The 25,246-nt window shown below is 51.3% G+C and overlaps 1 protein-coding gene across 2 annotated transcripts; it reads right to left on the minus strand.

Annotated features, from left to right (window-relative positions):
* Window positions 1-11,658: 11,658 nt before the first annotated feature.
* Window positions 11,659-17,137, minus strand: LOC100191250 (phosphoglycerate mutase-like protein). 2 transcript variants are annotated; one of them, XM_008663081.4, is made up of 10 exons: window positions 16,646-17,070; window positions 16,495-16,556; window positions 16,285-16,392; window positions 15,491-15,570; window positions 13,986-14,148; window positions 13,701-13,775; window positions 13,505-13,593; window positions 12,687-12,806; window positions 12,342-12,386; window positions 11,659-12,229 (listed from the first exon to the last, which is right to left on the minus strand). In XM_008663081.4, exons 1-10 carry the CDS (start codon window positions 16,857-16,859, stop codon window positions 12,115-12,117), a joined length of 1,071 nt encoding a protein of 356 aa, XP_008661303.1. In that variant the 5' UTR covers window positions 16,860-17,070; the 3' UTR covers window positions 11,659-12,114. The 2 variants fall into 2 exon arrangements, with proteins under 2 accessions (XP_008661303.1, NP_001130156.1); NM_001136684.2 differs by having other exon boundaries at window positions 11,672-12,229; window positions 17,059-17,137.
* Window positions 17,138-25,246: the final 8,109 nt, after the last annotated feature.

Below are 25,246 nucleotides of genomic sequence, written 5' to 3' on the forward strand. Positions count from 1 at the left end.
TTCGACAAGATGCTCAAGGAGCCGTGCCCCTATCATCAGGGGCCCGTCAAGCACACCCTTGAGGAGTGCGCCATGCTTCGGCGCCACTTTCACAAGGCTGGACCACCCACGGAGGGTGGCAGGGCTCGCGACGATGACAAGAAGGAAGATCACCAGGCAGGAGAGTTACCCGAGGTCCGCGACTGCTTCATGATCTACGGTGGGCAAGTGGCGAATGCCTCGGCTCGGCGCCGCAAGCAAGAGCGTCGGGAGGTCTGTTCGGTAAAGGTGGCGGCGCCAGTCTACCTAGACTGGTCCGACAAGCCCATCACCTTCGACCGAGACGACCACCCCGACCGCGTGCCGAGCCCGGGGAAATACCCACTCGTTGTCGACCCCGTCATCGGCGACGTCAGGCTCACCAAGGTCCTCATGGACGGAGGCAGCAGCCTCAACATCATCTAAGCCGAGACCCTCGGGCTCCTGCGGGTCGATCTGTCCTCGGTCCGAGCAAGTGTTGCGCCTTTCCACGGGATCATCCCCGGGAAACGCGTCCAGCCCCTCGGGCAACTCGATCTACCCGTCTGCTTTGGGACGCCCTCCAATTTCCAAAGGGAGACCCTCACGTTCGAGGTGGTCGGGTTCCGAGGAACCTACCACGCCGTGCTGGGGAGACCATGCTACGCCAAGTTCATGGCCGTCCCCAACTACACCTACCTCAAGCTCAAGATGCCGGGCCCCAACGGGGTCATCACCGTCGGCCCCACGTACCGACACGCGTACGAATGCGACGTGGAGTGCGTGGAGTATGCCGAGGCCCTCGCCGAATCCGAGGCCCTCATAGCCGACCTGGAGAGCCTCTCTACGGAGGCGCCAGACGTGAAGCGCCACGCCGGCAACTTCGAGCCAGCGGAGACGATTAAATCTGTCCCTCTCGACCCCAGCAGCGACGCCTCCAAGCAGATCCAGATCGACTCCGAGCTCGATCCCAAATAGGAAGCAGTGCTCGTCTACTTTCTCCGCGCAAACGCCGACTTTTTCGCGTGGAGTCCCTCAGACATGCCCGGCATACCGAGGGATGTCGCTGAGCACTCGCTGGATATCCGAGCTGGAGCCCGACCCGTGAAGCAGCCTCTGCGCCGATTCGATGAAGAAAAGCGCAGAGCCATAGGCGAGGAGATCCACAAGCTAATGGCGGCAGGGTTCATCAAAGAGGTATTCCATCCCGAATGGCTTGCCAACCCTGTGCTTGTGAGAAAGAAAGGAGGGAAATGGCGGATGTGTGTAGACTACATTGGTCTAAACAAAGCATGTCCGAAAGTTCCCTACCCTCTGCCTTGCATCGATCAAATCATGGATTCCACTGCTGGGTGTGAAACCCTGTCTTTCCTCGATGCCTACTCAGGGTATCACCAGATCAGGATGAAAGAGTCCGACCAGCTCGCGACCTCTTTCATCACACCCTTCGGCATGTACTGCTATGTTACCATGTCATTCGGCTTGAGGAATGCGGGTGCAACGTACCAACGGTGCATGAACCATGTGTTCGGCGAACACATTGGCCGAACGGTCGAGGCCTACGTCGATGACATCGTAGTCAAGACGAGGAAAGCCTCCGACCTCCTTTCCGACCTTGAAGTGACATTCCGATGTCTCAAGGCGAAAGGCGTGAAGCTCAATCCCGAAAAGTGTGTCTTCGGGGTTCCCCGAGGCATGCTCTTGGGGTTCATCGTCTCCGAGCGGGGCATCGAGGCCAACCCAGAGAAGATCGCAGCCATCACCAGCATGGGGCCCATCAAGGACTTGAAAGGCGTACAGAGAGTCATGGGATGCCTTGCGGCTCTGAGCCGCTTCATCTCGCGCCTCGGCGAAAGAGGTCTGCCTCTGTACCGCCTCTTAAGGAAGGTCGAGTGCTTCACTTGGACCCCTGAGGCCGAGGAAGCCCTCGGGAACCTGAAGGCGCTCCTTACAAACGCGCCCATCTTGGTGCCCCCCGCTGCCGGAGAAGCCCTCTTGATCTACGTCGCCGCGACCACTCAGGTGGTTAGCGCCACGATTGTGGTTGAGAAACGAGAAGAGGGGCATGCATTGCCCGTCCAGAGGCCAGTCTACTTCATCAGCGAGGTACTGTCCGAGACCAAGATCCGCTACCCACAAATTCAGAAGCTGCTGTACGCGGTGATCCTGACGCGGCGGAAGTTGCGACACTACTTCGAGTCTCATCCGGTAACTGTGGTGTCATCCTTTCCCCTGGGGGAGATCATCCAGTGCCGCGAGGCCTCGGGTAGAATTGCAAAGTGGGCGGTGGAAATCATGGGCGAGACGATCTCGTTCGCCCCTCGGAAGGCCATCAAGTCCCAGGTGTTGGCGGACTTCGTGGCTGAATGGGTCGACACCCAGCTCCCAACAGCTCCGATCCAACCGAAACTCTGGACCATGTTCTTCGACGGGTCGCTGATGAAGACAGGTGCAGAGGCAGACCTGCTCTTCATCTCGCCCCTCGGGAAGCACCTACGCTACGTGCTACGCCTCCACTTCCCGGCGTCCAACAATGTGGCTGAGTACGAGGCTCTGGTCAACGGTTTGCGCATCGCCATCGAGCTAGGGGTCCGACGCCTCGACGCTCGTGGTGACTCGCAGCTCGTCATTGACCAAGTCATGAAGAACTCCCACTGCCGCGACCCGAAGATGGAAGCATACTGCGATGAGGTTCGACGCTTGGAAGACAAGTTCTACGGGCTCGAGCTCAACCACATCGCCCGACGCTACAACGAGACTGCGGACGAGCTGGCTAAAATAGCCTCGGGGCGAACAACGGTTCCCCCGGACGTCTTCTCCCGAGACCTGCATCAACCCTCCGTCAAGACCGACGACACGCCCGAGCCCGAGAAGGTCTCGGCCCAGCCCGAGGCACCCTCGGCTCGGTCCGAGGTACCCTCGGCTCAGTCCGAGGTACCCTCGGCACAGTCCAAGGTACCCTCGGCTCGACCCGAGGCACCCTCGGCTCAACCCGAGGCACCCTCAGCTCGGCTCGAGGTACCCTCGGCCCCCGAGGGTGAGGCACTGCGCGTCGAGGAGGAGCGGAGCGGGGTCACGCTTAATCGAAACTGGCAGACCCCGTACCTGCAATATCTCCACCGAGGAGAGCTACCCCTCGACCGAGCCGAAGCTCGGCGGTTGGCGCGACGCGCCAAGTCGTTCGTCTTGCTGGGAGATGGGAAGGAGCTCTACCACCGCAGCCCCTCGGGCATCCTCCAGCGATGCATTTCCATCGCCGAAGGTCAGGAGCTCCTACAAGAGATACACTTGGGGGCTTGCGGCCATCACGCAGCACCTCGCACCCTTGTTGGAAACGCCTTCCGACAAGGTTTCTATTGGCCGACGGCGGTGGCCGACGCCACTAGAATTGTCCGCACCTGCGAAGGGTGTCAGTTCTACGCAAGGCAGACCCACCTGCCTGCTCAGGCCCTGCAAACCATACCCATCACCTGGCCGTTTGCTGTGTGGGGTCTGGACCTAGTCGGCCCCTTGCAGAAGGCACCCGGGGGCTACACGCACCTGCTGGTCGCCATCGACAAATTCTCCAAGTGGATCAAGGTCCGACCCCTAAACAGCATCAGGTCCGAACAGGCGGTGGCGTTCTTCACCAACATCATCCATCGATTTGGGGTCCCGAACTCCATCATCACCGACAACGGCACCCAGTTCACCGGCAGAAAGTTCCTGGACTTCTGCAAGGATCACCACATCCGGGTGGATTGGGCCGCCGTGGCCCACCCCATGACAAATGGGCAGGTAGAGCGTGCCAACGGCATGATTCTACAAGGACTCAAGCCTCGGATCTACAACGACCTCAACAAGTTCGGCAAGCGGTGGATGAAGGAACTCCCCTCGGTGGTCTTGAGCCTGAGGACAACGCCGAGCCGAGCCACGGGCTTCACACCGTTCTTCCTAGTCTATGGGGCCGAGGCCATCTTGCCCACAGACTTAGAATACGGTTCCCCGAGGACGAGGGCCTACTCCGACCAAAGCAATCAAGCTAATCGAGAAGACTCACTGGACCAGCTGGAAGAGGCTCGGGACATGGCCTTACTACACTCGGCGCGGTACCAGCAGTCCCTGCGACGCTACCACGCCTGAGGGGTTCGGTCCCGAGACCTCCAGGTGGGCGACCTGGTGCTTCGGCTGCGACAAGACGCCCGAGGGCGGCATAAGCTCACGCCTCCCTGGGAAGGGCCGTTCGTCATCGCCAAAGTTCTGAAGCCCGGAACGTACAAGCTGGCCAAGAGTCAAGGCGAGGTCTACAGCAACGCTTGGAACATCCAACAGCTACGTCGCTTCTACCCTTAAGATGCTTTCAAGTCGTTCGTATGCCTCGTTCCCACGCAAAGTTTAGTCATCAAGGAAGGGTCAGCCTTGCCTCGGCAAAGCCCGACCCTCCCTCGGGGGCTAAAAGGGGGGAACCCCCTCTGCGCCAAAATTTTCCTCGGAAAAAAATCTTTTTTCGCCAGAATGTCTTTCGTGCTTTTCGACTACTTCGAAAGTGGATCCTGAAAACGACGGAGTACACGTAAGCAGCCAAGGCTGACCGAGCCGAGGGACTCCTACGCCTCCGGGATACGGATACCTCACTCATCACCTTCTGCGATAAGTAACTCGCGCTCGGATAAGTGATTCCACAGACCAAACAAGTCTTCACGCTCGAAAGCTCCTCTGCCGGAACGATTTTTCGGGCCTTCTCGACTGCGTCGGTGACAGAACCCTATGGACGAGTAAGAGTGCACGTAAGCGGCAAGGCCGACCGAGCCGAGGGATTCCTACGCCTCCGGGATACGGATACCTCACTCATCACCTTCCGTGAAAAGCAACTCTCGCTCGCACAAACAATTCTGTTACCGACAAATAAGTCCAGACACTCGAAACAAGAGGAAAAGAAACGCAGCTTTACAACACGACGATGGTATGTTTGGGCCTCGGCGGCCGCAGAAAACATACACACACTCCAAGATCCTCCCCCTACGGCGCGGGGGCTGGGTCCCACGCGTCATGCAAGCTGGCCCAGAGCAGAAGAAGCCAAACCGCCGCGTGCGGTGCATGCAACCGCCCAGCGGTTACAAGCATTCCTCCACTTTCGCCCAGACCAGCGGGTGAAAGGGCGGGCAGCCATGCAGGTGGCATGCAACCGCGCCAAGTGGGTGCACCCCTTCGACTTCCAATGCACCCAGCATGGAGGCCCAGGCCCACGCGTCATGCAACCGGCGCGCCGGTTGCTACGTGCGAGCAACTGCACCGCCACTCGCACCACTACCACGCCTCCTCGACTGCGGAACCGGTACCGCGACTCGAGGCAACCCTACGTATGACCCAGCAGTGCTAGCCAGGCGCGACGGTCAATAAGGCCAAAAATGGGCCGGCGGTAATGGCGGTGGCAGGCGGGCAGGAGCAGCGGTCACGTCGTCAGCCAAGCTTACGTCCCATCCAGGGGCAGCGAGAGAACCCTCTCTCACGGCGTGAAGACGGCGCGCCCGTGTTCCGTTCCTCGAACGGCTCGCGCACGCGCAACGGCCGCCTCGCGAACCACTCGCCCCGTCGCATTAACTCCGCGGCGGGACAGGCGGCGCCTCAGGCAGGAGAAGCAAGCGACGCTTCGCCTTCGCCATAATGACCGCGTCAAAAAAGGTATGCCACGTCATTTGATTTTGTATCCTTTTCCTTTTCCTCTTTCTCTCTCTTACAACAGGGACCGGGAAAGGGGGATACCCCGAAAAGGATCCTTCTCCGTGAAGGAAACATGCCTTGAGCCTTCCTACTGATCAGAGGTTCAAAGGCTGGCCCCTCGGAGGGGTTCAACAGCCGCCTCAGAGCGCCTGGGTTCCGCGCCCACTACTGGTCAGAGGTTCGAAGGCCGGCCCCTCGAAGGGTTCAACGGCCGCCTCAGGCCACTCAGGCTTTGCGCCCACTACTGATCAGGGGTTCGTAGGCTGGCCCTCGAAGGGTTCACAGCCGCCTCAGACACAGAGCGAGGGATGACCCTGGGTACGTTCGATACATAACCAAGGCTCGGGCTACGCTCCCAAGGTACCCTAGGACATTTCCGAGACCAGCGAGAACGATCTTGTAACGGAATCCCATCAGAGGGAGGCATCGAGCCCTCGGACCCCGTCGAAAGGGGACCAGGTCCGGCAGATCACCCGCAGGTACTTTTGGAGCGCGCCTCTGGGCCTCTAGCCGACCCCTAACAAATGGGGCACGGGCGTCCACTCGGATTACCCGCCAGCAGCTCACCGGAGACACCATGTTCGGCGCCCTCCGAGGGCAACATGGCGCTTTCCCCCCTCCTCCTTGCGGAAAGGCGACGTAAGGGCGTATGTGAAAAAGTCGAGTCTGTCCTCGACCGTCCTCTCGCCCTGTGCAGAGGGTCGGGGGCTGCTCTCGCGAACCCGGCTCCGGCCAAACCGTTGACAACGTCAACATACCAGCCCGAGAACTTGGGACCCGACCGTGCACCCGGGCTACGGCCAGCTCGCATGAGGGAACAACCAGACCAGCCGAAGTGTCGCGAAATGCATTAAGACCTCGAAGGAGTCAAACCACTCCTCCGAGGCCTCGGAGGCTACACTCGGCGGGTGTGCTCGCGCGCACCCACCGGAACAAAACGCAACCGAGAAAGGCTGGTCCCCTTGCAAAAAAGTGCGACAAAAGCATCCAAGCGAGTATTAACACTCCATTCGAGGCTCGGGGGCTACTATCGGGGACCATAATTATGGGTACCCTCAAGGCTCCTAAATCTCAGCTAGTAACCCCCATCAGCACAAAGCTGCAAAGGCCTGATGGGTGCGACTAAGTCAAAGGTCGGTCCATTCGAGGGATGCGATCACGCCTCGCCCGAGCCCAGCCTCGGGCAAGGGCAGCCGACCCCGGAGGATCTACGTCTTGCCCGAAGACCCCCTCCAGCAACGGGCATACCCTCGGCTCGCCCAAGGCCCAGTCTTCACCGAGAAGCAACCTTGGCCAACTTGCCACGCCAACCGACCAAATCGCAGGGGCATTTAATGCAAAGGTGGCCTGACACCTTTATCCTGACGCACGCCCCCCAGTCGACAGAGCCGAAGTGACCGTAGTCACTTCGCCGCTCCACTGACCGGTCTGACAAGAGGACAGCGCCGCCTGCGCCGCTCCGACTGCTGTGCCACTCGCAGAGTGAGGCTGACAGCAGCCAAGTCCGGCCTCAGGCGCCATAGGAAACTCCGCTCCGCCCGACCCCAGGGCTCAGACTTGGGCTCAGCCCCGGAAGACGGCGAACTCCGCTCCGCCCGACCCCAGGGCTCGGACTCGGGCTCGGCCCCGGAAGACGACGAACTCCGCTCCGCCCGACCCCAGGGCTCAGACTTGGGCTCAGCCCCGGAAGACGGCGAACTCCGCTCCGCCCGACCCCAGGGCTCGGACTCGGGCTCGGCCCCGGAAGACGACGAACTCCGCTCCGCCCGACCCCAGGGCTTGGACTTGGGCTCAGCCCCGGAAGACAACGAACTCCGCTCCGCCCGACCCTAGGGCTCGGACTCGGGCTTAGCCCCGGAAGACGACGAACTCCGCCTTGCCCGACCCCAGGGCTCGGACTCGGGCTCAGCCCCGAAAGACGGCGAACTCTGCTCCGCCCGACCCCAGGGCTCGGACTTGGGCTCAGCCCCGGAAGACGACGAACTCCGCTCCGCCCGACCCTAGGGCTCGGACTCGGGCTCAGCCCCGAAGGACGACGAACTCCGCTTCGCCCGACCCCAGGGCTCGGACTCAGCCCTGGCCTCAGCCAACGGTCTCCGCCTCGCCCGACCCAGGGGCTCAGACTCGACCTCGGCCTCGGAAGACAGACTCGACCTCGACCTCGACCTCGACCTCGACCTCGGAGGAGCCTCCACCTCGCCCAACCCAGGGCACGGACCGACCACGTTAACAGGAGGCGCCATCATTACCCTACCCCAAGCTGACTCAGGCTACGGGGAACAAGACCGGCGTCCCATCTGGCTCGCTCCGCCAGACAAGTAATGATGGCGCCCCGCACGCTCTATGACGACGGCGGCTCCCAACCCCCTTACGGAAGCAAGAGGACGTCAGCAAGGACTCGACAACCCCGACAGCTGTCCTTCCGCCAGGCTCCAGCGCTCCTCCGACGGCCACGACACCACACGAACCGGGTGCCAAAACCTCTCCGGCTGCCACGATGGCATGTACTTAGGGCGTTAGCTCTCCTCCGCTAGACACGTTAGCACACTGCTATACCCCCCATTGTACACCTGGGTCCTCTCCTTACGCCTATAAAAGGAAGGACCAGGGCACTCTTACAGAAGGTTGGCCGCGCGGGGAAGGACGGGACAGCGCCCGCGTGAGGCCGCTCGCTCCCTCCCGCGTGGACGCTTGTAACCCCCTACTGCAAGCGCACCCGACCTGGGCGCGGGACAAACACGAAGGCCGCGGGATTCCACCTCTCACGTCCGTCTCCCTCCGGCTTCCTTCCCCCTTCGCGCTCCGTCTCGCGCCGACCTATCTAGGCTGGGCACGCGGCGACAATTTACTCGTCGGTCCAGGGACCCCCCGGGTCTCAAAACGCCGACAACATTGTAAAACATTGTTTTGTATGACCGTATACACGATAAAACATTATAACTTACATTGGAGACGTCTAAGAATAAGAAAGTACAAAATACTGCTCCACACTATAAATATATTGTAGTTTGTAAATTTTTAAAAAAAACAATAGTTTTTTCAAATACTGCTCCACGTGAAAATTACAATCTTCAGACCTATGTTTAAATACCCTGTACTAACTAACATGTTTAGTTATATAAAGTATTCTTATTATTTTATTAGTACCGTAAAAACTAAAAGCTATAAAAATGTGCTGTCGTTTCCCCCCCCTAAAGACACTATTACCGGCATAGTTGATGGAGACTATTTAATAAAAATGACAAGTGGTGATAATAGCTCCTAAATTTATAGGATTGTTCAACACAAATATGTATTTCTTCCCTCTAATATTTCTTGTCTTTTGGTACAGTTTTTCAGTTCTTGTTGCACTGCATTACAGAATGGACAGGTCGTGAGCTCTGTTTAGCATAGCTGCTGTTTGTTAACAAAACAACTTATCTAAGAAGCTGGTAAAAAACAACTTCTGCTTATTCACTACCGGAATTTGGCTCTTTACCGAGTGCCAAATATTTTGCCAAATGTTTTTTTAGGCAGCTCTTTGCCGATTGCCACGCAAAAAACCATCGGTAAAAGAAAACACTCGGCAAAGAGCTTCTTTGACGAGTGTTTTTTTTCAACACTAGGCAAAGACAATTTAAAAATCACATTTTAAAGAAGTAAATTAATTCAAATGAAAAAAATTTCAACTATAAATTTGTATAACTCATAATGATGTACAATTTATATTTTGAACATTTCTTTATATGACAAAATAAAAATAAATTTGTTCATAAAACCTATATCTCTCTCGTAGTTTATGAAACTACGAGAGAGATGTATAAGATTTGTGCTTATTATTAGAACCATCACGTGAGATGAACAAATGACCAAACAACCAAAATAAACTTTGTAGATCTTGAGAAGTTATAGAATTTTGTAGTTGGCAACTTTTTCATTTGAATTCATCTTGTCAACGAAAACTACGTCTGAATTTAAAAAATTAAAAATTTGAATTTTGAAAACGGCCTCGAAAGAAAAAAAAACACCAACATGAAAGTTGTAGGTATTGAATAGCTATGAAACTTTATAGTTGACAATGTTTTGGTTTGAAATCATCTTGTCATGTAAAACTATGTTTGAATTTTAAAATTTGAATTTTTCAAACTAACTCGGATGAAAAAAAACACCAAAATAAAAGTTGTAGATCTTGAAATGTAATGAAAGTTTGTAATTGACAATTTTTTTATTTGAAATCATCTTATCATTGAAAAATTCGTGTTAAGTTTTTTAATTTGAAATTCAAATTTTGTAAACGGCCTCAGATGTAGAAACTATCAAAATAGAATTTGTAGATCTCGATAAGTTATGCAACTTTATAGTTGGTCACATTTTCAAATGAATTCATTTAGTGTCTTAAATAATCAAATTACTCTCGATTGGTTATAGTACATGAGGAATGAAAACGTAATATAGATATAATTGATGTATTAGTGTAGTGGTAGAGGAGGATGTGCCCGAAAGAGAGGTTTCAAAGTTCGAATCTCATTGAGTGTTTTTCGACACTCGGCAAAGAATACTCGACAAAGAATTTTTTGCCGAGTATTTTTTTCGGACACTCGGCAAAGAACGTGATTTCGGTAGTGATTGTCTGTTTTTAGTTCTTGTAAGAAGGAGCTACTTAAAGCTCTGGTTTGATACAACTTTTGTTTAAATCTGCGAATAACCTAAAAATAAGGTGTATCAGACAGGCCAAAGGCTAGATCGCAGAGACTAGTTTGGGATGTTGTAAAAACTTAGACATCTAAACAGACATTTAATAATCATGATATGACGAGTGACAAGATATAGAGAAATAGAAATCCTCCACAGCTTGTTCGCTTCTTGGGACAATGATGCCTAATTGTGCTCACTGCGGCTGCAGGCGGCGGCAGTAATAACTCTGTCTATATTCTATACGGATTATTACATTATTAGGTGAGCCCCGCCACAACCAATAATCATTCAATTTAAGACATGCATGCATCTCCATCCGGGTCATCATCACTTCTCCCACTAAGGACATGTACTCAATTAAATAAGACGTCTATTAGGGGCTAAATGAAAAAAAATAAAAGACAGACTCTCCCGAAGAGCCCGTCTCTACACAACTTTCTATTGATACCGTGTCTTGACTAAATTTATTATATATGAAATCAAGGTTGTATCATACAGTCTCTTAGCTATCTTTTGTATTTAGAAAACCGTTCCACAGACTCAGGATTGTACATACGCTAAGGCCATATTCGTTTACATCAATCCAACTCTAGATTAGCATGGATTGAAATTAAATCCATATCACAATCCATGCTCCAAAATAATACAAGCCTACTCAAATTTTTTTATTCGGTTGAACTCATCGTTGATTATAATCTAAGGGTTTGTAAAATTTTTAAACTATAGAAGGCATGGATTCGATCCATAGCTCATTAGATATGAAACAAATACATAAAGATATTGCACAAATTTATATTAAAATCTATAGATCAAAATAATAACTAGTTTTGAGAGATACATGGATATAAATGATGAATTTAATTTCACCATGGGATTAAGTGTGAGCCATGAATTCACCTAATCTAGATTCAGATTAAATCCAATGTGGGATTTCATCTCTTGTAACCAAATAAGGCCTAACTTAACTTCCTTTTTCCATAAAAAAACATTACATGCGCAGTACAGGCTAGTGTATGTCCCAAACAAAAAAAACGGCCCATCTAATAAGCTGTAATTTGTAGTGTCGTTTTTCACACAATTTTTTTATTCAATACTTTCAAATAATAATTTATGACATTATAGTACCAACTTATAATGATAATATCTTCTAATGTATACTCACGAATCCAATCACACATTTATAAATACAACCATATGAAATGATGCATTTTGATACCTCACGCCAGGCTCACCTCCACTGCGTTCAAGTACTAGTGTAAAAACAGAAAATTAATAAAAACAAGCAAGTTGACAAAAATAATAAAAATACGCAAGCCATAATACAGCGAACCCAACCATCAAATGTAATCTGCAGAAACCAAAACCATACATCGATTGGTTTTATCACCATCCATGAGACGGAATTGCGTGGAGCCGTGGACGTTGTACAGCCACCCCTAGACTAGAACAGCTCGGAAACCAAGAGAACTTTGCCATGCATCACCTGGTGAATGTAGGTGATCCGGTTATTATTATCATAAATAGATGATCCTAGTCCAATGCCCTGAACCTCAATGTAGGCTGAGACAAAAGAGCAGACATGCTAATACATTGCTGCGTAGTTCAACTCGACTAACAAAATGGTATGCGTAAACTCTATCTGTAGATGCCCTCTTAGCTTGTCCTCTTCAAAGCAAACAAGCTTCGCAAAGGTCAGAATTTCTTGATAATCCAAGTCATATATGGTATGCTTTCGAGGTTGCTTTAGTTCTTCTGAGCTTCGTCAACCTGCTTCTTATCTGCAATATCACTTGGCACATCTAGTCCGGTTGGATTCTTGCCAGCATAGTTGAATCTTGAGGAATATGACCCAAGCATGCTGCATCGTGGAAAAATGATAACAAAATAAGGCTAAGACACATATATTTGAAATATAAGCGCAAAACAAAAGCAGTGCATGCCATATCCACAAATGAGGTGCCAAAACTGACCTTCTGTCAACCAACACCATCGACCGTAGCTCGCAGTTTGCAAAGCTGCAGAATACCAACTGAAAGTTAACGACACATCCTTGTACTACATCTAATAAACATGGCTAAACATTTTAAGTTGTAGTGCAAGGATCAGTACAGTGAGGGACAGAAAAACAAAGAACTGAAAGGTTAACCTATTCGACATAATAGAATGAACAAACAACAGAATCTGTGGATATACTAATATGATGTGTATGTGTATCACTGTACCTCTGTCACTTTGAACATTGCCACTGTTGTGAATGTGTGATAGCTAGTTAACAGTTACTGAGGGAAAAAATAAGTCAACGTCAAGACACTTACTGCTTGCTAACTTCGTCGCTTATGGTTGGATGGCACTCCTTGCTGTACATGCTTAAGGTGTGAAACAAGAAACCACTGTGACTGACAATAGCTATCTCTTTCTCTTCTCTTGTCCACAACCTGAAAGTATGTTCAAACAATGGGCAAATTAATCTAGCTATAATGATAGAGTAACTAGTCCACTCATCGACCAAGCTAAAATGCCTTTACAGGCCCCGGCCTACATGCTTTTTCTGCATTAGAGCCTTCCTAGTACAAAGTATTCAACTCTGTGAGAGTTCATCAGTACTCCCTCCGTTCATTTTTATTTGTCGCGTTTTAGTTCAAAATGAATTAGCCGGCGACTAATATTCGAGAACAGAGGTAGCACATGAAAACTACCACAAAATAATTACTACAAAGCATAGCGGAAGCAGCCTCAAGTAGCGGTATATCCACTCCCATAAATTCAACACTCAGCATCACTCACATCAGTCTTAATCAGTGTAGACATTGTCTAATTTATAGACAGGCATAAACTTACAAAGATGCCAGGCCGTAACTTGAAAGGCAAGATGAATAAGAAAACTCTCCATGAAATGAAAATGATTTGACTTATTCCAGAATGGAAAGTCAATGTGTTCAAGGTCAAGCTATAACAATGCTACAACTAATACCACATCGACTTATTGCATGCAAAACACAAGTGTATATTAATAGAAAAGTGTAAACAAATCGTTTATTTGATGTTACATACAAAACACAAGTAACATCAGACAGCTTGTTTTATGGTCATATATTCATAGAAAAGCTTAATTGATCTTAGAAAAGAAATTTACCAGTCCATGAACTTCATACCCCTCAATGCGACAGCCTCATTTGGTTCTCTCACATCTGGTTCCCAAAGAACATCTTCATCATTCTCTATCTGTAAATAAAGCAAATACATATCTGAATGATACACTATTGGAAATTGGAAGCAACAGAAGAAAAGCAATGCCCAAGAAATAGCTCATGAATGGACAAGAGACTTGCCAATGAAAAATCAATCGCAGGAAAGAGAGGCCGGTATTCTGTTATGCTCCTCCTCTTGTCACAGGGATGGACACCCTGATTTAACAGCAACCAAACAAAACATGAAACTGTAAAATAGCATATCGAAAAAATCATAAATACATTACTAAAGTGAAGAAACTAACGGGAACAAATCAAAGCATTTATGTTGTCACAAACCAATGTAGATGAAGTGCTAACTACAAGTGTACAACATCATAACCAGGTCATGGTTCACATGTGTTCTTAACAAAGCAAAGCAAGTACCAAGTGCTCTCTGCAGGTTTCGACTGCAATAAATGGGGGGCAGTTCAAACTTGAAACTGCCGGACGGCCACTGTGTCTGGCATTTTCGACCATTAGTGGAGGTGCATTTACACCATCAGTATACTTTTCACCACCAAAGACACCAACTGCAGTTTGCATAGTCCTGTCAGATTCAAGTGAAATATGGTGAAGTTCATTCAGTAGTTCATACAATCTGCGATATAACCTCACAGAATATATGCCCCCAATCGGAGGTCTGATTACGCATAATATATAACTGGCAGCAGATTGAGTAAGTATTCACATGAAAGGAAAGTATACCATTTAGCTGTACTAGAATATAGTAACCAGATCTTAGATACATGAGACATGCAAACCAAGCAGCAGGATTATACAGATATGTCATTCTATTTCATTGTTTGTAGACATTCCATATGCATATATGCTAATCAAAGTGGTCAAACTATATTCATGAACAGTTGTTTCATAAATTTATCTGTAGTAGTCGAGCACACAAACAATGCAGCATGGCTATACTGAAATGTTGGTTAAAGTGTAGACATTCCATATGCAAATATAATAATCAAACTACTGAAATTGTTTCATAGTCTCAGTTCATAAATAAACAAATGAAATCCCAAACGCCATGTTTACTCATTATACACAGTACAACCTTATAAACAAGAATATAAGTCCAAATCATAGAAGTTTACTAGCCATCAGTCCTGATGCGGCACTGCACAGTTTTGACTCTATCTGAAAGGGCCTGTTTGTTTATATAGTGCTAAAGTTTAGCGCATGCTAAACTTTAGCACTTGAGAGGTGTTTGGATACAATTGCTAAAGGATGCTAAACTACCTCTAATTAATGCTACATTAATGCTAAAAGGTGCTGATGGCTGGTTTGGAGGAGATTCAAGGGTCGTTCGGTTGGGGGAAGGAGAGAGAAAAAAGAGAGAATGTGGTTAGGTACAACTTTTAGCACAGTAACACCTTTGGTGGGGGCTAAAGTGCTAAATGGGTGCTAAACTTTAGCACAACACTTTTAGCCACCATGTTTGTTTCTTTAGTAGCTAAACTTTAGTAAAAAATGCAGTGCTAAACTTTAGCAAGGGAAAACAAATGGGGCCAAAGTCGTGTATTTGTATGCATTACCAATGCCAATTGCGTGTAGCTTATTGTACAACTGTTCGTTTCACTGTGGAAACCGCGGACATACAAGTCAAAGAAGCCTAGGGCCTAGGGCCCGCTGGGCGCTGGATACAGACAGATCTAAAGACCATCCAAATACCATATTAAGTTCAAGAAAAAGGGAAATATCTTAATATGAAAAACCTAGTCAATTGCTTTAAGCAGAGTTACAAGTTATCTTATAAGCTGACAACATGCGTTCCAAAAAGTTAGCAATGCCAAAACTAAAGAAAACTATTTCTCAAATACTAGGAAGACTACTAGAGGATTTATAACAGTAAAAGTGCACAAAAATATATTAAGACCAGACTATACCTCAGTAAAGGGGAAGAAATAACTAATTCAATCTTTTCTGCAAGCCCACTTTTCTTCACATGCTCCCGCAGACCATCGACCTACAAATTGGATGTAAGTCAACAATTCATGAATCTTGAAAATGTCATGGAAATGATTACGTGATGGCTCCTCAGCTAATGTACAGAATTAGACATGAAACTCGGAATTTAACACCATAATCGTCTTGAAAATCATGAAACGCCATCAATTCATCAACACAAGACATTGTTCTTGGGAGTGTAAAAAAATGAGACTGGTGAAGGGGAAATAAATTCCATAAGAACTTGGTGCTAATAGCGAGCACACAGTTCGTGGCATACAGGAGATAAGCTCTCCATGCTTTGGCCAAGGAAATTAATAGAGAAGACAGCCAAGCATGATGGAAAACTTTAAACATAAATATAGATATTTAGTATTCGTATAGCAATGTGTAACTTCCGTGTCTTTCCACTTGAATCATTTCCATGGCTAATCTATTTGTCATGAATGGGTGATGTTCTGTGTGCTAAATTGAAAAAGATAACATACACAATAATCTCCATGGCTAATTCTACATTTGTTACTGCTTAGCCAGCATCAGTTATTAGAATAAACGTGTGCAATTTGGACCTACCTTGCTAGCTTAGGCCAAAGTAAAATTTGTTAGTAGAAGCACAGCTCCAACCGTGCAACTTGTTTTCTCGGTAGAAACTAACACCCTATGGGCAGTTACTATTCCAGTGCGTGAGGGCTGGTTAAGTTGTGGGAAAAAAAAAGAAAGAGCAAAATCTTACTTGGTTCCAACCCAAAGGAGTGAGCTGAGCATCGAACAGTTCATGTGACATGTACGCGCCGAAGTCCTTCTCCCCCGCGACATTGTGAATGCCCTGGGCATGCCTGACCTGCACATATGGAAGATGCAGTGAACCTATCGTTTTTTTTTTTGGCTGTATCCCTCCCTTGCCTGTTGTGCAATTCAGTATGAATGGGGAAGTAGGAAGTACCAGGTAAATGGTTTTGCAGCGGTGCAGAGGGTAGAGGGCAGTGGTGGCGCCAAGTTCCATTCCTGCGCGTGGATTGGGGCATGAGAGGAGTGTGAGGCAGAGAAGAGTGGTATGGAAGGTTAATAACCGGAGAGCAGAGAAAGGGATGCACTGCTAGAGATCATCCCAAGGGGCGGACGGATGAGACGACGATGAATCCTATCATCAGAATCAGTGACATCACACCACTGGTGAATCTGTGGAGGAGGGTGGGTGGGAAGACATTGCTGTGAGGGAAAGATGAGGTCCCGGGCGGGAGAAAGGCGAGATAGGGAACCGCGGGGAACGGGGGCCACTCGTGACATGATGACATCTGCGGATCGCATTGCTATGCTACCTAGACTAACAATTCATCCAAAGGAGGAAACGAACGGGATCCAGCGTCCGGATTGCTCCTATAGATCGAAATGGAAAAGGGCGGGAACATGTCTCCGCCCCTACTGGTACAGTTGATTCGAAGAGAAGAGGAAGAGGAAGAGGAAGAGGAAGAGGGAGAGAGCATGGCGGGCGGGCGGGCGGGCGAACCTGAGGATGCGCAGCGGACCGGAGCAACGAGACGGGATTTGGCGCGGCGGCCGAGGAAGGATTCGGAGGACCCTGACAGAGGAGGGTGGAGGGAGACCAGGCCTTTCGGTTCGTAGCTAACTAAGTATATTTTGATTAAGGTTAGTACGTTCGAATTTCGTGACTAATTATATCACATTTTAATTAAGATTAGTTGTTCGATTAAAAAACTAACTTTAAAAAAAGTTAGACAAAATATGATAATTTAGGTAGAGAATCAATCAGACCTTTAATGACTACTAACAAAGCCTTACCATATGTAGAATAGTGAACCCATGACCCTAAACAGGGTTGGGAGTAGTATTAATAGAGTAAGTAACTGGGCCAGGCCCATTACACTGAGGGTATGACGGTAATTACAAGGGGAACACCCCAAACCCTAGACGGGTAATCTAACACCCCTCGCAGTCACAACTCTATCCTGTACAGATATTGAGACTGGATCGAAAGTCTAAAAATACACTCGACGGTAATCCCTTGGTGAAGATGTCGACAAACTGCAGCGTGGTGGGGACGCTGAGAACCTGAACGTCACCGGCAGCGACACGCTCGCGGACGAAGTGCAAGACCGCGCTGACGTTGTCGCAGTAGACGAGGGTGGCGCGCTGGAGGGGACTGTGGAGTTCGTGGAGGAGCTAGCGCAGCCAGGAGGCCTCTGCCACGCCGTTGGCCACGGCGCGGTACTCGGCCTCAGCGCTGGAGCGAGAGACGACGGGCTGACGCTTGGCGGCCCAAGAGACGAGGTTGGCGCCCAGAAACACGGCGTAACCGGAGGTGGACCGGCGCGTGTCGGGACAGCCAGCCCAGTCAGCGTCGGTGTAGACCACGAGCTCCGACGTCGGGGATGGTCGGAGGAGGAGGCCGTAGTCGAGGGAGCCACGGAGGTAGCGCAGAATGCGCTTGAGCGCGGTGAGATGGGGCTCCCGCGGAGGGTGCATATGCAGGCACACCTGCTGGATGGCGTATGCGATGTCGGGCCTGGAGAAGGTGAGGTACTGGAGCGCGCCGGTCAGGCTCCGGTAGGACGTCGCGTCGGCGACCGGAGGCCCGTCGTCCTCAGAGAGCTTCGCCTGAGTGTCGACAGGCGTGGAGCAGGGCTTGCAGTCAGACATGCCAGCCCGCTCCAGGATGTCGACGGCGTACTGGCGCTGGTGGAGGAAGAGACCCTAGGGCCGATGCTCGGCGGTGATGCCGAGGAAGTGGTGGAGGGGCCCCAGGTCCTTCATCGCGAACTCTCGCTGAAGGGCGACGATCGTGCGGTGTAGAAGGTCGGCGGTGGATGCCGTGAGCACAATGTCGTCGACGTAGAGCAGGAGGTAGACGGTGTCGTCGCCGCGCCGGTAGATGAACAGGGACGTGTCTGACTTGGCCTCAACGAAGCCGATGGAGGCCAGGTAGGAGGCGAAGCAACTGTACCATGCCCGTGGCGCCTGCTTGAGGCCGTACAGGGACCGGTTCAGCCGGCAGACCAGATCCGGACGGTCGGTGTCGACGAAGCCGGTGGGCTGGCTACAGTAGACAGTCTCCGTCAGAGTGCCATGGAGGAAGGCATTCTTGACATCGAGCTGATGGATCGCCCAGTCACGGGAGAGGGCGAGGGAGAGGACGGCGCGAACAGTGGCAAACTTGACGACGGGGCTGAAGGTCTCGTCGTAGTCCACTCCGGGGCGCTGTGTGAAACCCCGAAGAACCCAACGGGCCTTGTAGCGGTCGAGGGAGCCATCCGAGGTCAGCTTGTGGCGAAATAGCCACTTGCCGGTGACCACGTTGGTGCCTGGTGGACGCGGCACCAGGTCCCAGGTGTGGTTGGCCAAGAGGGCAGCGTACTCCTCCTCCATAGCCTGACGCCAATGTGGGTCGGCGAGGGCAGTGCGAACGGAGGAGGGCACCGGGGAAGCGTCGGGTGGGGTGCTGGACGTAGTAGCGGCCAGGATCAGCCGGTCGACGGGGCGGAGAACGCCAGCGGCGCGCCGAGTCACCATCGGGTGGACATGCCCGGGGTCGAGGTGGATGGCGACCGGGTGGTATATGGATGACTCGGAGCGCACCGCCGGGACGTCGAGAGCGTCGGGTATGGTCGGCTCGCGGCGGTGATAGACGACGGCGGGGTCGGCGAATCGGGCCGCGCTCGTCGACGGGCCTGAGTCGGGATGTGCCGAGGAAGTGGCGTGGCCACGGCGATGGTAGACGAGGGTGGGGTTGGCGAAGCGAGCTAGGGTCGACGGGGCCGCGCGTGGCGCAGGCGGGGTCGACGGGGCCGCACGTGGCACAGGCGTGGTCGACATGGCCACGCGTGGTGCAGACATGATCGCCGTGGCCGCGCGTGGCGCAGGTGGGGTCGATGGGGCCGCGCGTGGCGCAGGCGGGGTCGACGGGGCCGCGCGTGGTGCGGAAGAGGTCGTGCGTGGTGGCGTCGTGGCCACACAAGGAGCAGGTAACGGCGCAAGCCGAGGCGCCGGGGGTGGGAGGGGAATCGGATCAGACTCGAGGAGGGAGTCGAGATCGGTGGGTGGGGTGGAGCCAGCAAGGGGAAACACATCTTCGTCGAAGACGACGTGACTAGAGATGATGATGCGGTGGGAGGTGAGGTCCAGACACCGGTACCCCTTGTGGTCAGGAGAGTAGCCAAGGAATAGGCAGCGGGTGGAGCGAGGAGAAAGTTTATGAGGGGCGGTAGCGGAAGTGCTAGGGTAGCAGGCACAGCCGAACACGCGAAGGTGGTCATAGGAAGGGGTCGTGTCGTATAGGGCAAAGTGAGGGGTAGGGTGGCGCACCGCCTTCGAGGGAAGGCGGTTGAGGAGATGGGTGGCAGTGTGCAGGGCCTCTGCCTAGTAGCTGGCAGGGAGAGACGCCTAGAAGAGAAGGCAACAGAGCATATTGGTGGTGGTGCGGATCATGCGTTCGGCTAGGCCGTTCTGTGCAGAGGTGTAGGGGCACGAGAGACGCAACTAGACGCCATGAGTGAGGAAGAAAGAACGGGAGGCGTTGTTGTCGAACTCGCGACCATTGTCACACTGCAGGGCACGGACCGGGCGACGAAACTGAGTGGATACCCAGGCGAAGAAATGTGTGAGGGTGGGGAATGTGTCGGACTTCAACCGAAGCGGGAAAGTCCAGAGAAAATGGGAAAAATCATCCAAAATCACCAAATAGTATTTATAACTAGAAAGACTGAGTACAGGGGAGGTCCAAAGATCACAGTGAACCAGGTCAAAAGCCTGCTCAGCCCGAGAAGAAGAAGTAGTAAATGGGAGACGAGTATGTCGGCCTAACTGACAAGCATGACAGAGACCCTCAAAATGTCCCCTACTACATGAAGGATCGAGACTACTGGTAATCTTGGTCATGACGTCGGGTCCTGGATGGCTGAGACGACGATGCCAAGTGGTGGAGGAGGTGGTGGAGACCAGGACAGGAGGTGGAGACGCGCCGGCGGTGGAGGGCTGGAGCGTGTAGAGTGGCCCCGAGCTGTCACAGCGGGCGAGAAGGGTACTGGTGGCCAGATCCTTCACAGAAAAACCGGAGGGGTCAAACTCGATGGAACATGAGTTATCAGTGGTGAATCGACGGGCAGAGAGAAGATTATGAGTGATGTGGGGAGCTACGAGAACATCGTTGAGGTAGAACGGCCCAGGGAGAACCGAGGCACCTACTAAGGTGACTGGCAGAGTGGAACCGTTGCCAACGACGATCGAGGACGGGTGAGAGGGGAGGGGGGTGAGAGCGAGAGAGCGTGCCTGTCGTGGGAGTGGTGTGGTACGAGGCACCGGAGTCAATCACCCAGTCGGAGGGGGGAGGGGTCATCGCCATGGTGCTGAAGGCAGCAGCGAGGGAGGCGTTGTCCCAACCGCCAGCCGGTGGGGACCACGTCGTCGAGGTGTGGGTCCCCGGGGGCAGGAGCGCAGGCGGAGACTGGGGTACGACGGGCACACCGTAAGGAGGCGTCGAGGGCATGCCGTAGTAAGGTGCGGTCAGGAGGGCCGGCGCCGAGGGACGGGAGGCACTCGGTGCCGGGCCGGGCCACATGGCGATGGTCCCGGTCCAGGGGTTGTAGACGGACGGCCACGCGTGACCGCCACCCCGGCCGGAGGGACCACCACGAGAGGATCCACCACCCCCACGGCCGCCCTTGCGGGAGCGACGACCTCCGTCGATCGTGGAAGTCGGACGAGGGGTCGCCGGGACGGCGGGTAGGAGCCCCGGTCGACGGAGGACAGGGGGGCAGGCCCCCTGAGGGCGGGTGACCGCTGGTAGGAGCGCTGTAGAGAGCCGAGGCAGGAGTGGGCGCCTCATTCGCCATGGTGAGCTCCTCGAGGAGAAGCTCGTTCTGCACGGCGTGGAAGGTGGGGAAGGGCACGCTCCTCTTGATGAGAGCCTTCAGGTGGCCGTAGCGGGGGCTGAGGCCACGCAGGAGGTTCAGCACCAGGGTACGATCGACGACTGGCTCGCCGAGATCGCGGAGAGAGTCAGCCAGGCCCTTCATCTGGCGGCAGTATTCCCCCACGGAGAGGTCCCCCTGAGAGAATAGGTGGAACTGGGCGTCGAGGTGGAGCGCCCGAGCATCCCGATTCCCGAGGAACTGGTCCTCGAGAGCGAGCCACGCCTGGCGCGCAGTGCCCTCCTGGTCGCGGATGATGTCCTGGAGCTCAACGGTGATGGTGCTGTGGAGCCACGAGAGGACAACGTTGTCCATGAGGCACCAGGAGCGAGGCGGTGGAGTGTCGTGGTCGACGAGGACGTGATCGTCGAGGACGAACCGCCGCAGCGTGAGGAGGACCTGTCCTCGCCAACGGGGGTAGTGGGAAGATGCCGGATCCAACACCACGGACACGAGAGCCCGAATGTTGTGTAGTCCGGCGGCTTGAGCGTGGAGAGCAGCGATGAGGTCGGCGTCGAGGTCAGAGGCGAGGGGGTCCTCCGGGGGTTCCACAGGGGCGACCGGCGGGCGACCGAGGAGGCGCTGCGTGGTGGCCATCTGGGTGGTCAGAGCGGCACCCAGGGCACGCTCGCGCTCCAGGGCGAGGGAGGTGGCGCGCTCGTGCTCCTGCGAGGCCGTCACAGCAGCCTGGATCGTAGCGAGGGTGTCGACGAGTGAGGAGTCGGTACCGGCGGGTGTCGCGAGGGCAGGAAACCCCGGTGGAGAGCCCCGACGTAAGGCCGGAGAAGAGACGTCACGGAGGGGCCTGAGGCCGACGATGTAGGGAGCCTCTGCATCCGCGTGAGCACTGTGGGGAGCGAGGAGTCCGGCCAGGGAGTGGCCGGGGCCCATGGGGTGGGTCTGGCCGACAGCAGGGAGGCCCAGGGAGGAGATGATGGCGGCCAGGGAAGTGGGAGTCGCGCCCAGGCCCGCGGCCAGGGGCGGGGGCGCCAGGCCGGCGGGGGCGTGCAGGCCCGCGTCCGGTGGAGGGAGATCTGCCATGGGGAAGCAGGGGCGGCGGCGGACAGCAGAGGACAGCAGGCGGCGCGGCGGAGGGAGATGAGGGCGCGGGCGAACGTGCTGCTCGAGCACGACCCCAACAGAGCGCGCAGGGAGGAGGCGCAGACAGCAGGGTGGTGGGCGGCTTGCCGGCGTTGAGGGAGAGGGAGGAGGCGCCGGCGGCTGGGAGGGAGAGGGAGGCGCCGGCGGCTGGGCAGAGGAGGTGCCGGCGGCTGGGCAGAGGAGGCAGCCGGCTGCAGTAAAAAAACCTAAACCTAATTTGATACCATGTAGAATAGTGAACCCATGACCCTAAACAGGGTTGTGAGTAGTATTAATAGAGTAAGTAACTGGGCCAGACCCATTACACTGAGGGTATGACGGTAATTACAAGGGGAACACCCCAAACCCTAGACGGGTAATCTAACACCATAGACCCCACTATGCCATCTAACTCCAAGTAACGAAACTATGCTAAAATATATCATGGCTCATGAGATATATCTCATTCAATACTGAAAAAACCATGTGCGTAGTACATAAACTAAAATATAAAAAATAGACCAAAAAAATATAGAGATTAAAAGCAAATAAGTAAAGAGAAGGTAAAATGAAACAACAAATAAGTTAAATATGTATAACAACAAATAAATATGGAAAAAAAGTATATGAAAATTAAGATAGAACAAAACATAAGAAACACGAAATAATAAAAAATGATAAAACTATGTAATAGAGCAAAGTAACATGATCTGCATATATAGTCTTCTCTCTAGTCTGGTCAGTCTTGAGGTACATGGAACGAATTTATATACATATCCTTGAAATTCCCTTTCAGTGTTAAGTACAAGGATTTTTACCCTAGCTATCCCTCTCTTCCTTGTTATGTGATAGTCGACAGCATGTATACACATCAAAATGCTCTGCATCTGCACTCTTCAGTCTAATATGGAAACTCCTCTCAACTTCGCCATGTGGCTGCTATACCTTCCACAAGGATTGTTTTATATATTTCCTACTCCAGTAGTAGCAGGCTGAACGCATTTTCTGGATTCAAAGTCGGTCTTTTCAACTCCACATCTCCTCCCTGTGGCGGGTTTGTTTGTTTGTTTGTTTTACATAGAATAATCATTTCAAATTATTGGCAACCAAGTTCACAATACACATGTCGCATATCGATAGGGGTGACAATGGGCTCTCAATTTTATAAGGATCGAATTAGGATCGGACCCTATTTCTATTTATTTTTAAACTAAAATTTATTTAGGGTCCTACTATTTTGTGAAGAACCATTTAGATCGCGATCCATTACCACCCCTACATACCGATGTCTCCGAAACCCAACTCATAACCCGACCCAGCTATATCATCTGCAATTTGATTACAACTTCGTACAATGATTTATGATGTTTGCCGCAAGTAAAACATCATTGCCTGGAACTTCATACACAGCAAGTGCCGAGGAGCCATTACTACATTCCTGTCTGCTGTAAAAGTTTTTCCTACTGATGCCAGAAGCCACTTCAACGTTTTAAATCCAACATGACAGTTTAGAGGGCGCTAAAAGGCACACCATAAACAGATGATGATGTCTACGTTCACATTCTATACAAGTTGTTGTCCAGCAAAGCGACAACAACAAGTGGTTAGTCCACATAGATATGACTCCTACAAATGGTGTGTGTGCTTTATTTTGTCAAGCTCTTGCTGTAAGCAGTTAAACACATTAGCTTTCTTATTTTGTACTGGTTATGGACTTGTTACCAAGAAATTATGAAAGACGGTAAAAAGTAAATATCTCTAGAATTTGAAGTTTTATATGTAGCTACATAGGTCCTATATCTAGAATTTATTGTTCAGTAATCATAATACTTTTCTTAAGAAGCGGTACCAGATATTGAATAACGAATGTCAACATGACAAAGCCAGAATTGCCAGAGTTTGCATTAAAGAGCTAATGTAAATAATAAATGATGCTAACTAATGAGTTCTATCTTTTCTAACTACAAACCTAAATAGATAATTAGAAGAACTGTGCAGGCATAGAGTGAGCCATGGCACCCCTGGTCTCACTATTTTCACCATTACTGGCATGCACTATATGAAAGAGTTCTGACTATTATGCGTATCATGATGAGAATGAAAGAGTTCTTGTGTCCATGTTTGCAATTATCTAAATTTAGACATGTATTCTAAGGAAAATTCAGTGTAACAATTTTTCTAAAGTGATTTTCGGATGATGATGATGATGATGAGCATATTGTGAGCTACTAGCGCCAAGAGGATGTCCAAAGCAGATGCTAATTTGCAGCTACTAAATCTAGCTTAACAAGGGAGACATTTGCAAAAACAGAAAAAACGTAGGCTCCAAGGCCATGAAGATAGTTCATTCATATTGATATGCCAGCTGGCATATCAGTTTGACATATTGAGTTTTGTTCTGCAAGTTGGACAGCCAATATTTCTTACGCTGTAGGTTTTTTTCCTCGGTACCCTTAGTTTTGCCATCTTCCTCATTTTTACCCTTAGTTGTGTTTTTTTGCTCAGTTTTGCCCTTCTCCTCTATAGCACCAGGAGGGCAAAACTGAGCAAAAAAACACAACAAAGGATAAAAATGAGGAAGAAGGGCAAAACTGAGAAAAAAACACAACTAAGGGTAAAAATGAGGACACCAACAAAACTGAGGGCACCAGCTTAAAAAACATTTTTTGTTCCTCAGTAAGAATCCTGCTG

The sequence above is a fragment of the Zea mays genome, chromosome 10 (assembly GCF_902167145.1).
Source record: "Zea mays cultivar B73 chromosome 10, Zm-B73-REFERENCE-NAM-5.0, whole genome shotgun sequence".
Taxonomy (NCBI): domain Eukaryota; kingdom Viridiplantae; phylum Streptophyta; class Magnoliopsida; order Poales; family Poaceae; genus Zea; species Zea mays.

Coding starts and splice junctions, on each gene's coding strand:
- LOC100191250 (XM_008663081.4), bottom strand. CDS start 16,859: ATGCGATCCGCAGATGTCATCATGTCACGAGTGGCCCCCGTTCCCCGC. Junction 15,571..16,284: donor CTCCTTTGGGTTGGAACCAA/GTAAGATTTTGC, acceptor TCCAATTTGTAG/GTCGATGGTCTGCGGGAGCA. Junction 12,230..12,341: donor ATGGTGTTGGTTGACAGAAG/GTCAGTTTTGGC, acceptor TCCACGATGCAG/CATGCTTGGGTCATATTCCT.